The sequence below is a fragment of the Brassica napus genome, chromosome C4 (genome assembly GCF_020379485.1).
Source record: "Brassica napus cultivar Da-Ae chromosome C4, Da-Ae, whole genome shotgun sequence".
In the NCBI taxonomy this organism is placed as follows: domain Eukaryota; kingdom Viridiplantae; phylum Streptophyta; class Magnoliopsida; order Brassicales; family Brassicaceae; genus Brassica; species Brassica napus.
Genome location: NC_063447.1, coordinates 35,872,374 through 35,886,041, shown reverse-complemented (window position 1 = coordinate 35,886,041; position 13,668 = coordinate 35,872,374). Strand labels below are relative to the sequence as shown.

Here is a 13,668-nt window from a genome sequence, read left to right as displayed (position 1 = left end):
CCAGAAACAGGAACCCGGACCCTGGGGGCAGAGACCTGGAAGACGGAAGCTGGAGTAATCTCTTCATGGAATATTTTTCTCCAACAGTCTGCATCTCTTGATAATCTGATTGGAAATCTCTCCAAAGATCAGATACATAAATTTATTGCTATGTTCAGCTCTCAGCTTCAAAGCAACAACATCACGTCTGGTCAAGACGATGCCTCTACATCTCAAAACACTAATGAGATTTCGGGTATCAACTTTTCTCGGTCAACGTTTTGCTTTATTGGTATTCTTAATGTTTCACACATCATGTGATTCATGGGTTCTTGATTCTGGAGCTACACATCATGTGACTCATGATAAATAAATCTTTGTGTCTCTAGACACTAATATCACGATTTTTGTACATCTCCCTAATGGTTCTCTGATCAATATCAGTGGAGTTGGCAGCATCCAGTTAAATGAACACATTCTTCTTAGGAATGTTTTGTTCATATCGGAGTTTCGTCTGAACCTCATCAGTATAAGCTCATTGACGACTGATCTTGGCTCCAGAGTGATGTTTCACCTTCTTCTTGTGAAATACAGGATCGTATCAAGGGCTCGACGATTGGTTTGGGTAAAAAGATTGGAAACCTGTATGTGCTGAACATCAAAGACGCTTATGTACGTGTGAATGCAGTCGTGGATATTGGTACTTGGCACAACAGGATGGGTCATGCTTCTTACTCAAGACTTGACCTGATATCTAAAGCTTTGGGAACTACAAGACTGAAGAATAAAGGCAACTCTTATTGCCATGTTTGTCACTTGGCGAAACAGAAGAAACTTTCTTTTCCTTCTCCAAACAACATATGTAACTCAACATTTGAACTTTTACATATTGATGTTTGGGGACCATTTTCGGTTGAGACAGTGGAAAGTTACAAGTATTTTTTAACCATAGTGGATGATCACTCTCGTGCCACTTGGATTTATTTACTACATACAAAGGATGAAGTTATAAAGGTGTTTCCATCGTTTGTTGCTCAAGTCGAAAATCAGTACAACGTGCGTGTGTTAAAGGAATTAGATTAGACAATGCACCAGAGCTTAAATGCTCTTCGTTCTACCAAGGGAAAGGCATTGTGTCATATCATTCTTGTTTGGACACGCCTGAGCAGAATTCAGTAGTAGAACGTAAGCATCAACATCTACTGAACGTCGCTCGTGCCTTCATGTTAAAGTCTCAGCTTCCTCTTGAGTATTGGGGAGATAGTGTCTTGACGGCTGTGTTTGTTATCAACTGAACCCCTTCTCCTTTGCTTGGTAACAAAACCCCGTTTGAGATACTAACTGGTAAGGCTCCAGTCTATTATTAACTACGGACGTTTGGCTGCTTGTGCTATGGTTCCACTTCGCCGAAACAGAGACATAAGTTTCAGCCACGGTCGAAGGCTTGTGTTTTTCTTGGATATCCGTCGGGTGTTAAAGGGTATAAGCTGCTCGATTTGAAGACAAACAAGATCACAGTTTCAAGAAATGTCATCTTTCATGAAGATACTTTTCCGCTGGCTTCTACTCAATCTTCTGATGACAGCTTGAAATTCTTCACACCATCTTCTACTTTGTCCTCAAGTAACCACCAAACACATATCTCATCAGAAATTTCTTCATCTTCTACTCTTCCCCCACAAATTTCTTCTCGCCCACGCAAACAACCTGCCCACTTGCAGGATTATCACTGTTTTTCACTAAATTCAAATATCACTCACCCCATTTCATCTTTCCTCTCGTATTCCAAATTATCTCCTTCTTATTTATCTTTTATGAATTGTATCACCAAAATCCCAATACCTCAATCTTATTCTAAGGCAAAGGAATCTAAAGAATGGTGTGAAGCAGCTGATAAGGAATTTGGAGCAATGGAATCAACTAACACTTGGGAGTTAGCTACTTTACCGGCTGGGAAGAAAGCAGTTGGATGCAAGGTATTATATTCTTTGAAGTTTAATGCTGATAGAACGCTTGAGAGACACAAGGTTCGTGTAGTTGCAAAAGGGTTTACTCAAAAGGAGGGTTTGGATTATACTGAAACCTTTTCACCCGTTGCCAAGCTCACAACAGTCCGGTTTCTATTGAAAGTTGCAGCATCCCGGAATTGGTTCCTTCACCAACTCGACATATCAAATGTGTTTTTGAATGGTGATCTTGATGAAGAAATATATGAAGATACCAGATGGTTATTGTAACACCCCCGAACTGTTTTAGACATCGGTCAGTCAGCCGGGCAACAATCAAACAAGAACATGCCCAAACGACCTTCCTCTGCCAAGTCCGGAAGTGTCACAACGGGTTTAGAATAGACTTTCCAAGTCACAAAACATAATTCTGTAACCCAGAATATCCATTCAAAACTCGTTTCCTCTAATCTTCGGCCTGAGGCTTTTCAACCTGTACCGAGTAATAGAGTTGTGTTAGGTTGGACTAACCTAATATCAGATTCAACACGTCACGAATATAAAACATACTTTATTTCATATATATAAAATATGAAGTTCACAATATCAAAATATTATACATAGGGTCCATAGACGCAGTCGAAAGTAAAACATACATTCATATATCTTGAAAACGAGTCTATAGCAAAAGATGATCAATCTACACCAGCTCCTACAGTTCCGCGAGTGCTACGGTCCTCTCTACTGGTCACCTGCAAAAGGATGTGAGGAGTGAGTGAACTAGTTTCACTCAGTGAGCCAGGGTTCCCTATCTAGCATATACAACTACCCGTCATTCTAAACCCAACCCCAAACACAAGCAAGACGGGTAGTTCAACAATCAATATTCAAGATAATAAAGCATGACCGATTTAAGCAATAAACCATTAAACCATAATAATTCAAAACACTCTTTATGAGTGTCACATCAATCAACCATATATATATATATATATACTCCTAGGGCCCAACAGAATCATTCTTCCTCCACATAAGGGATACCGGCAATCCCTTCACCACACAGGCGTAGGCGCTCGGGAATCGCCCGGTCACGGTCCTCAATCGGAATCGCTGTGCCCCGGTCCTCTATCGGACTCGCCGGGGTCTGCCACATCCATGTGTGACACTCGGCCTTGGTGATCAAGCCAAGTTAAACCGAGCCCACCACTTTCCGGACCACGACCGGCTTAGTGGTACCATTTGAGGAAGCAATGACCTGCAACTACTACTAGAACCACCACGAGGTTATCACACAACAGTACCGACACGAGGTACACAACATAACAACATATAATAATCACACAATCACAATAACCCGGATGCTTAGACTAGTCATGCTATCCGCTTAGACTAGTCATGCTATCCACTCACCTCAAGCCTCGGATCCACAAACTGACACCTAGACCGGACCGGCTTTCCTAGCTCGGAAGCCGTCTCCGATGTCAGGTACCTCAATTAAAAATTCGTTAACAAATAATTAACCGTGACTCACAGTGATTAACCGATGTGGCTTGACTTTCTGATTCCGGAAGCTGACCAAACCCTTTTTATTCCCTCCAAATCTTCGTCTTGATTCCGTACCGTTAATCCCGCAATTCCGTACCGTTAATCCTGCAATCTTGTAACACGTCTTGCTTCTCCAAGCAACTCTCTAATTTATTTATTTTCTTTTCTTCTTTTTCTTTCTTTTCTTTTCCCTTTCTCTTATTATTTTCTTCTCCTCCTTTTGCTTTCTTTTCTCTTCGTCGTTGGAGTCGAGAGGAAGTGGAAAGTTGGAGCCCTTATATAGCTAAGCACATCATATAAGGTAGTGACAAATGTCACACTCCTCCTTAGCCATGTTTTATTATAATGACTAAGCTAATTGCTCTCTCTATAATTTTCCCACGTAACCACCATCTCTATTTTGTCTCTACTCCAAGATGAGCACGTGGTAATGACACAGCACAACTGAATATGAATCATTCTTCTCCCTTTCTATTTTAGCCACGTATCCCTCTTTTTTAAGGATAATTAAATAATCCAACCTGATGACCAAAACTCCTTTCTCATTGGTCACCTTACTCCTTAAAAGATTACTTAATTATCCAATTATAATTAAGCAACTGGCTTACTTTTAATGCATCGATAGCTCCTCAACTTTAGCTTCGTGTTTTTGTCTTGAGAAAAATTTATTTTTGAGAAATAAATTACGAACTCGTAATAAATTCCCCAAAATAAATTACTAGAATTATTTATTTAAAAATAATTCTTTCTCATGAAGATGGAGTATTACAGTTATGCAGAGAGAAAAGGGATTACATTGTCTAAAATGATGTGTTTCGCTTGAAGAAATCAATCTATGGTTTGAAAAAGGCTTCAAGACAATGGTTTCTTAAGTTTTATGCTGCTCTATCACGTCTGGGATTCTCTACGGGTACAAGTGATCACACATTGTTCTTGAAAACATTCTCTGATGGTCATTTTCTTGCAGTATGGTCTATGTGGATGACATAATTGTGGCTGGTACAAGTGATTCGAAGTCAAAACAGTTAATACAAGACCTTTCGCAGCAGTTCAAGCTCAGAGATCTTGGTGCTCTTAAGTATTTTTTGGGTTTGGAGATAGCTCGTACAAGTCAGGGCATTTCTTTGTGTCAACGGAAATATGCTCTTGAGATACTGACTTCTACTAGAATGTTAGGATGCAAGCCTACATCTACTCTTATGGTTCCAAACTTACATTTGGCACTTAAAGATGGGGAGTTGATTGATGAGCCTGAACGCTATCGCAGTCTTGTTGGCAGGTTGATGTATCTGACTATAACGCGTCTAGATATCACTTTTGCCGTCAACAAATTGTGCCAGTTCTCTTCTACACCACGTACGACTCATCTCACAGCTGCTTATCGAGTTTTACAATACATAAAATGCACTGTGGGACAAGGACTCTTCTATTCAGCTTCTCCTGACTTGACTCTCAAAGGCTTTGCTGATTTTGATTGGTCCATTTGCCGTGATAGTCGACGTTCCACCACAGGACTTTCGATGTTTCTTGGTGATTTTCTAATTTTTTGGCGCTCTAAGCAACAGGATATGGTATCTTGTTCTTCTGCAGAAGCAGAGTATAAAGTGTTGAACAGTGCGTCTAAGGAGATGATATGGCTCATTAAGTTGATGAATGATCTGAAAGTTCCTCGCATTCATACTCTCATCCTCTTCTCAGACAGCACATCAGCTATTTATATAGCCACCAACCATGTATTCCATGAGCGAACCAAACATATAGAAAATGATTGTCACTTCGTGCGGCAACAGCTTGATAGGAAAATTGTCAAGAGTCTCTATGTGCGTACTGCTAATCAAGTGGCCGATATAATGACTAAACCTCTATTCCCTCAACAGTTTTAGCATCTTATGTCCAAGATGAGTCTTCAAAACATCTTTAGAAGCTCATCTTGAGGGGTATATTGGTTTATATAGGTTTAAATAGATACGGTTATTTCGGTTTAGTGGTTTGGTTAGATTAGTTGGTTTATTCTCAACCGTAAAGCTAACTATATATACATATAAATCAATCATTTATCAAATAATAAAAGATTTTGATAGTTTGTTCAAAAAAAAAAAAAAAAATTTTGATATTATCTTCGTCTCCAAGTAATACTCTCCAATATGAGCTCGATCGAAAACGCTTCAAAGAAGCCATCTATGGCCTCTGCTTCTTCGAACCCAGAATCACGTTTCTCTACCAAGACCCCTGACAAGACGGCGACGCTCTCAACCAGACCTCGTGACAGCGACAAACCCGTCAAGAGGCAGATCTTGACTTCGCCCAGAAAACCTGAAACAACCGTGAAATTGCCGGAAAGGTGAAATTTTTGATTGATTTGTTCATAAGGTTTGATGAACAATTTTGATGAAATTAATGGCAATTTTGCAGGTTTGAGATTCTGGATGAATGCTTTAATGGGTTGGTCACCGCGATTAGGTTGCTCAAGCTAAAGGGGTCTTTGACTTCGATTGCTAATATATGTCCCAAGATTGAGTATCTTACTAATCTGTAAACGATTTTGACTTTCTTGCTTCTTCTTCTTTGTCTAGTCTTAAGAACATCTATCTAACTGATTGGTAAAACTATTGGCTTTCTAGCTTCTTCTTCTTCTTTGTTTGGGGATTGACTATTGATGCATCTGATTAATTTGATTGTTAACATGAACTGGTCTCACTTGATGCATGTTGATTCTAGTAGTCACTTAACCTTGGTGCACCAGCAAAAAAGATTATGTATTTTGATTTTTTTTTCTTCACATAAACTCTATAATAGAAATGAGATTTGTTCTTATCCTCTATATACTAAAGCGCAACTCGCCTGATAAATCAGAGACTGTCATGTGTAAAAAGAGTTAATAAAATTATGAGAAAAAGAAATCATTTAAACAAAATAATGCTTAAACCATAATTAAAAAAAAAAACAGAAACCGTATAACCGTTTTATTTGAGACAACCCATGATTCTCTTCTTTGTCCACGATCCTTTTTTCATACTTTATAATCTCTCAAATTCGTTAAACAAACAATTGAGAAATTCCCAACTGATTTGAAACAGAGAATATCAAACTCATCTGATCCTTCTTTCATCTGAAAACCCTAATTCATAATTGGGGCCGTACATATGAAATATTCCGAGCCAATGCAGAGTTTGATTTCTATTTAATTGGATCTTCTTCTTTTTGACATTATGTAACTGGATCTTAACAACCCATATTTTCCAGTGACACTATCTCCCTTCTTTATACATATTTGTTAGCTTCAATGGAGCACTACATGGCGAAGAATATTTCTTGAAAAAGTGGGTGTGGCGGATTTGAATTGCTGGAGGTTCAACCAGAAAAAGAGACTATAGGAAGAAAAGAGAGAGAAAGAAGAGGAAGATAGAAAACATACGAAACATGCAAATGTGGTAATCGAAAAAGGTAAATACGTTTTATTAATTCACCACGAAAGGATCAGATTGATAAATTGTTTTCCTATTGGTTTATGCTTGGTCATAGGGGCGAGAGGAATGTGAAGTCTTGGAGATGGAAAAACCGCTGACATGGGAAGGTTAATTCAATTCTAAGACAAAATTAACAGAGGTATTTTATATGGTAACTATATTTTTGTTATCTTACCATTTAGACGAAAAACTATATTTTTTATTATTGCAGTGTTTTTTTTTCTTAATATAACTGCAGTCTTGCAATACACAATTTGTTTTTTTTTTATGTTTGGTATAACAATACACATGCAATGATAAATATGTTATTTTCCACTCTATTGCATCAATGAGACAATCAAATTCGTCAACGATTTTGTTGAAGTCTTTGTTCCTGAAATATATATACATGTCACCTTTTAGTTATATAAAACAGAAATTTGGTTTTATTTGTAAGCAAAAAATGAATTCTCATGCGAAGCATGGGATCAATACTAGTGTATTTCTATAAAATAGCAATCTCTAAATATAGAGATGGGTTATGTTCTTAGAATATAAATATGGATAGTAAGTTAATAAGAAAACCTTAAAACGGGTATTTGCCTGAGTTTTCTCTCCATTTTTATAGTATTATTTGAGTTTTATTTGCAGAGTTTCTCAACAATGTCATATTGCTTGATTGTCTACTTGTATACTTTATGGTTGTATTTGTTTAATGTTTGTTTGACTTATGTGTATGTATCTACAGGATCTTGTCGTATGATCATTTGGCTCAGATGAAGCATATTTATCCAGAAGCCATTGAAGTGAAGAGAGTTTTGAAGTGTGATGAAGTCACTAGTTGTATGAAACCTACTCGTCACATTAACTTAAACACCGATGCAACTGAACTTGAAGATACAAGTTGCGCAACTAAATACATGCAGCTTAGAAAGGTGTTCTACTCAAAGCTTGTAGAATTTTACAAAGCTCATCCTAAGGTACACACATTACTCCATCTAATCTATTCTTATTTGATTGTAGCTTTGTAGAAAATGCTTATGTTTCTGATTGCTGTTCTGGATATAGGATGAGATTCCGAAAGAACTACTTCCTGAACCGTTCAATTTCTCCAAAAAGGATTCAGACACAATAAGTGTAGTAGACGTGGGCGATCTAAACTTGAAAATGATGGGTTTGATGTTCAAATGGAGGAGATTGAGCAACAAGAAGATAAAGTCAACAATGTAATTCCAGATTCTACTTTATTAGATGGTACTGAGGAATGTTTGTTACCAAACACAGAGTCAACCCCAGCCAAAGTTTTGTCAACTCCCTCCAAGGATCTGTCAACACCAATCAAGCTCATGAGTGCTACACCGACGCTGCAGCCCTCTAGAAGATGTATTACAATGACTCTAGATGATGATAGTGACTCTGTTAGACCAACAAATGATCTGGAAAGGCGTCCTTCTCGCACTAGGTGTCTGAATTTCGATACTCTGGAGGAAGAAGATGGAACAGTCAGTGATAAATCTAATGATGAAGCAAACGATGATGAAGCTAGTGATGCTTCCTACGATGAAATTAGTCTGCTGGACTCAGTAAGCGGATGGTTTTCCGAGCAATCACTTTGCTTTCAAACTTGGAAACTGTGGTTATAATCAGTAACCTTGCTGACCATTGTGTTGTGTGTGTGTGTTTCTTGCAGATGATAGAGGAACCAAAGGCTGAAACCGTGAAGCAAAACTTGCCTAAGCTTGTTGATGTGATTCATAAATTGTTTCGCTCAACAAACAAAACGGTCATCACCAAGGAAGAGCTTCTTCACAAGATGATCGCATGCCAAATCGATATAATGAATAGAAGTAAGGACAGTTTGTTTATATCTAAATGTGTTTTACAGTTTCACTTTTCTCTTTTTTCCTTGGCCAGGCTCACAGTTACTTTCTTGTTTTGTCTTTCTCTTAGAGGAAGTGGAGGAACAGCTAAGGTTGATGCTGCAATTGGTTCCGGATTGGATCTCTGGAACAAAAGCATCTTTTGGGGATGTTCTTGTTAGGTGAGAGTTATCACCATTATGTTCAATCTATTGGTTTCGTATTACTGGAAACAGTTTCTTTGCTTCTTCAGGGCTTTAAACATTGTGTTCAATCTTTTGGTTTTTGCAGCATTAATAAAATGTCCACTCCAGAAACTGTACGTGCAAGACTCGAGGAAGCAACTTCACAGGACACTTCCACCACTCCTGATAAATAAATGATTAGTTTCAATTATCATTATTCTTTACACATCTTTCCTTTACGATCATCTTCATGATCTTAGGAAACGTATTACAATTTTGTTAATTTATTATCAAACATAATAGTTATCTAATGATTGTGGCTGGTTAAGTTGTCCAAGTAAAGTAGCTAAAAGCTGATATTATAGTTATCTCATAAGACTTGCAATGATAGATGAAGTAGCTTATAGCTTCTTCTATCAGTGAAAAGTGTTCTACAGCAATAAGTGTCTGGATCAGTGATGATATCTTTCATAAAGACTTTGAAAAACCTTTGAGAATTGAATGTGTTGAATATGACAGTTATTTTCTTTACATCATAAGGTAAAGAGGTTATGATTCTACAATCTACAGTATGAAGATTTACTCATGTGAACCCTCCTTTAAGAGCTTTGCTTGCTCTCTGAATAGCTCTTGTGACTCTCCATATCTCATGCTTGATTGATCCGTCTGATGAGTTTGTTGCAATAGCATCTGCTATTCCCGGGAAGAAACCTAGCTTGCTCTCTGGTTCTGCTGCAGGTCCATACACCTATAAACACGCAAACACAAGGTCACATACGAGTTCTGAAAAAAATGGATTGCAAACAAAATGTTGTTGTTAATTTACTCACAAGATGCTTGAACCATTCTTTCCCTTTGATCCCTTCTGAATCCAGGAACCCTCTTTCTGCAATCATCATCCTGTCATTTAGCTCTCTTCTCTTGGCAGCTACTGCAACATCATATTTGCTGTATGCTTGTTCCTTTAGCTTCTGTAACATCAATCATCAAGATATGAATAGGTGTGACGAAGAAGACAAAATAGACCTTAAAACAAACCAACCTTTGCTTCATCTGCAACTTCTTTAGCAACTAAAGAGAACTCTTGTATCGCCACGCTTAAAGGATCAACAGAGACTTTCCCTTCTAAGAGCTTGCTCACTGCATCTCTATGTGCCTGAACCATAACACCAAAACATATATTAACTCAGTTTTCCTTTCTATCTTATCTACAAATGGAGTGAGTAGATGAAAAATACCTGCAACTGTTCTGCATAAGAGATGTAATCAAACGGTAAGACTGGCTCATCAGCCAATATGATACCCAAAAGTCCCCAAATTCCAGCCACTGGGATATATAGAAAAAGCATAGATCCTCAGTATAAGCAGCCATGAAAACTAGAGAAAGAAAACAAAGGGCTTTACTTGCAACATGACGATGAAACGATGGATCAGCATTGCGTATCATCCAATCATAGGAGTCAAAAGCGGTGTGATAGACAGGATAATCTGTAAAAACTCAAACATACATTAATACATCACCACATTTCTGAAGATCTTAAAGAATCAAAGTTGTGCTTTACCTGCTCCATAGTACATGTCTATAGACGGTATCCCAGCATGATGAAGAAAACCGGAAAAATCAGAATCCACTCTACTTAGCCTCTCTATCTGCAGTCCATTCAAAGCATAAGACACCCTTCTGGTTATTAACAAAAAAGAAAGAGTCTACTCACATTGTTATTCTGAGACTTGAATGTCTCTTCAACTGTCAAAGTTACATCATCAGGATCTTGGACCTGGTCAACAAAAATGAATACTAGAGACTTAAGATTTTTACAAATTGCTTGATAATGTCCGCATTAGTATTATTATTACCAGCTTCAAGGCATCTACAAGAACACTGTCTAGTTGAGGAGTTGCACCAGCAAAAAATCCAGAGCCTTGGACCGCACAATCAACATTAAGATAAGCAACAGCACTTGCACCTAAGTTAAGAACATGTTCTTCAACCCATTCTGTTGATCCAATCTACAAAACAAAACAAAAATGGTTTACTCAATCCATCAAGCAGACTCAGCTTTTTTCTAATAACATATTACAAGCTCGGTCATGAGCAAAGCCAAATGAAACATTCGTCTCTAACTCTCAAATTTTTTAAAAAAATTACATAGACATAAACTCTCAAATTTGAAAAAAAAAAATATTTATTAAATATTTTACTAAATCTGTCTAAAATCTCAAGACCGGCCATGCATTACTAACCATTCCGAACTCTTCAGCATCCCAACTACAAAGGAGAATGGTCCTACGAGGTCTCCAGCCAGATTCAAGCAAAAGAGAGAATCGTCGACCAATGTCAAGTAAAGCAGACGTTCCACTGTTTGGATCAACAGCTCCATAAGTCCATGCGTCTCTATGGTTCCCAAGAATCACAAACCGGTCCGGTTCTTCACTACCTCTTATTGTAGCCACAACATTGTGAATCTTCTTCATCTTCATCTCCCCCTTCAAAGTACAAAACCAAAGACGTTTCACTACCAAAAAAAAAAGTCAAAACCAAGAAAAAGACATAACGGTTTTACCTGTAACGTCATGTTGACAACAACCCGTCCCGGGCCAACCCGTTGACTTGACCTGACCCGACCCGTTCGCCATTCCCCTGGAGCTCTAGAGCCGTCCAGAGAAGCCAATATGATCTCTGCATTGTGGAGAGACAGAGGCAAAGACGGAATCTTTGGGAATCTCCGAGAGACACGATCATCTTCCAATCTCAGCTTCTCTCCTCCGACGACTCCGGGCCAACCCGGACTAACCGGGTCTCCGATACCTCTCATCACCGTGCCTCTCTCGATCCCTCCGAGCCCACCACCGTCGCTCTCGTCGTATATCAAGACGCCGAGAGCACCTTTAGTCTCTGCTATCTTCACAATCGCTCCTCTCCCCAAAGTCTCTCCCTTTCTCGCTAAAACCAAACAACCTCTAACGCTCACTCCGATCACCTCAAGCGCGCGGTAGTCTCTCTCCTCGCCGTGGTTCACGAAGACAACGGTACCCTGCGCGGAGCCAGACGGCGAGTAAGCGTGGTAAGGCGTAACGACGCCAGAGGAGGAGGAAACGTCGTCGTTTAAGTCGAACTCCACTGTTGTATTGTTGCTAAAACGCGCCGTGACGGAGATGTGCGTAGGATAAGAGAGGAGAGCTTCGTACTCGACGACGCGGGTGTCGTCAAGACGGAGGCTTTGGAAGTGGGTTAGGACGTAGTTGAGCGTGTCTAAAGAGGGTTTTGTTCCGGCGAGGTGAGGATGACGGGTTAAGGAGTGGAGGTAAGAGGAGACGGTGGCGTTAGAGGCGGAGGAGAGGAAGAGGCGGCGGAGAGTGAGGGAGTTGTGTGTGTTAGGGGAGAAGATATGAGGAGGAGTGGCGTCTGGGTGGTGGAGAGTGTAGAAAGTGGCTACGAGGAGGACTATGATGAAGAGGAAAGAACAGAGCGGCGGTGGCTGACGGAAAGAGATGCCGGCGACTGTTGTGAGAGGCTGTGACATTGCAGAGAGAGAGAGAGAGGGAAGCGAGTAATTGTTTAAGCAAGTAGTGGCTAGCCAAAGTAACTATCTTTTGATATGCTTTTGTCGTCAAGTGTGTCTCTTTTTTTGTGTGTATCTCTTTCTTCTTTTGTTATTTACTCAGGAGTTTTTTATTTGGTCAAATACATTGTTGTTGTTGATCTTCTTCTACTTGTTTTCTTTTAACAGTTCTGTTAAAAAGACTTCGTTGTGTAATAACGAGAAATTGAATTTGTATACGATGCTATAACATGGTTGCAAGATGCCAAGATCACTTGATAAACATGTAAGCGACCACATCGGTCCAGACGAATGAAAAGCTGCGTGTAGAATAATAACAAACTAAGTGATACTAAAAGAACAAGATTACTTTCTATTTTAAAATTAATTAATTTTAGATAATATATAATATAATATAATTGTATATCTAAAAATCTAAGATATGTTAACAATTTCGCTCTTGTATAAATGTATTACATAGTTTACTAATTTTAACATATTGTGAGGAACATATTATATATTATTTATTTTTAATTTAAATGAGCGAAATTTTACTGAGATTTTGTATAATTTTATGTTAGAATTTAATATATATATACATATTTAAAATAAAAATAAAATATTATAATTAAATTATTGAAAATATTTTTATATTAGCTTGTAAAATAAATAAATACATTTAATGAAGTTCCTAAATTGAGTAGCTTTTGTTGAGATATTATAAAAAAATACATATAATAGATGATACAACTGATGAGTTTTTTTGGTCAAATACATTGTTGTTTAATTTCTCTTCTTTGTTTTCTTTAATAGTTATGTTAAAAGACTAAGGTACTAATTGTTTATGATTTTGAAAACTTTGACTGTTTCTAAAAGTTAGCTGTTAAAATCATGGCTGTTAGATAATATTTGTGGGCTTTACAAATATTAAAAGGTCATAAATTGTAGTTTTATGAAAAATTAAAAGGTCATAAATTTTGGCTGTTAAAATTTAGGTTTTTAAGGGAGACTTACAAGATTTTAGATAGGCTAAAGCTTAATTGAAAAAGAAACTTTAAGAATCTCAGAGCATTTCTATTTATATTCCACATTTTACTCTGGAATAGAATGAGAAATTGAGTAATGAATAAAAAATAAAAGCGTTATTCTATAAATAAAATAATTTT

General features: G+C 38.0%; 1 protein-coding gene and 1 pseudogene across 1 annotated transcript; one reads left to right on the top strand and one right to left on the bottom strand.

The window, feature by feature from the left end:
* Positions 1 to 4,940: 4,940 nt before the first annotated feature.
* Positions 4,941 to 9,283, top strand: LOC106394874 (annotated as a pseudogene).
* A 133-nt stretch (positions 9,284 to 9,416) lies between these two features.
* LOC106393988 (probable glutamate carboxypeptidase AMP1) lies at positions 9,417 to 12,708 on the bottom strand. Its single transcript, XM_013834617.3, has 10 exons — positions 11,525 to 12,708; positions 11,205 to 11,447; positions 10,818 to 10,970; positions 10,676 to 10,738; positions 10,523 to 10,610; positions 10,365 to 10,448; positions 10,199 to 10,287; positions 10,003 to 10,116; positions 9,791 to 9,931; positions 9,417 to 9,708 (listed from the first exon to the last, which is right to left on the bottom strand). The coding sequence occupies exons 1-10, from the start codon at positions 12,482 to 12,484 to the stop codon at positions 9,544 to 9,546; spliced, it is 2,100 nt and encodes a 699-aa protein (XP_013690071.3). The 5' UTR covers positions 12,485 to 12,708; the 3' UTR covers positions 9,417 to 9,543.
* Between the last annotated feature and the right edge of the window lie 960 nt (positions 12,709 to 13,668).

Excerpts from the sequence above, each read along its gene's own strand:
- LOC106393988 (XM_013834617.3), bottom strand. The coding sequence starts at position 12,484 with ATGTCACAGCCTCTCACAACAGTCGCCGGCATCTCTTTCCGTCAGCCA. Across the intron at positions 11,448-11,524 it reads TTGTCAACATGACGTTACAG|GGGGAGATGAAGATGAAGAA; the intron begins GTAAAACCGTTA and ends TGTACTTTGAAG. Across the intron at positions 10,971-11,204 it reads ATGCTGAAGAGTTCGGAATG|ATTGGATCAACAGAATGGGT; the intron begins GTTAGTAATGCA and ends TTTGTTTTGTAG.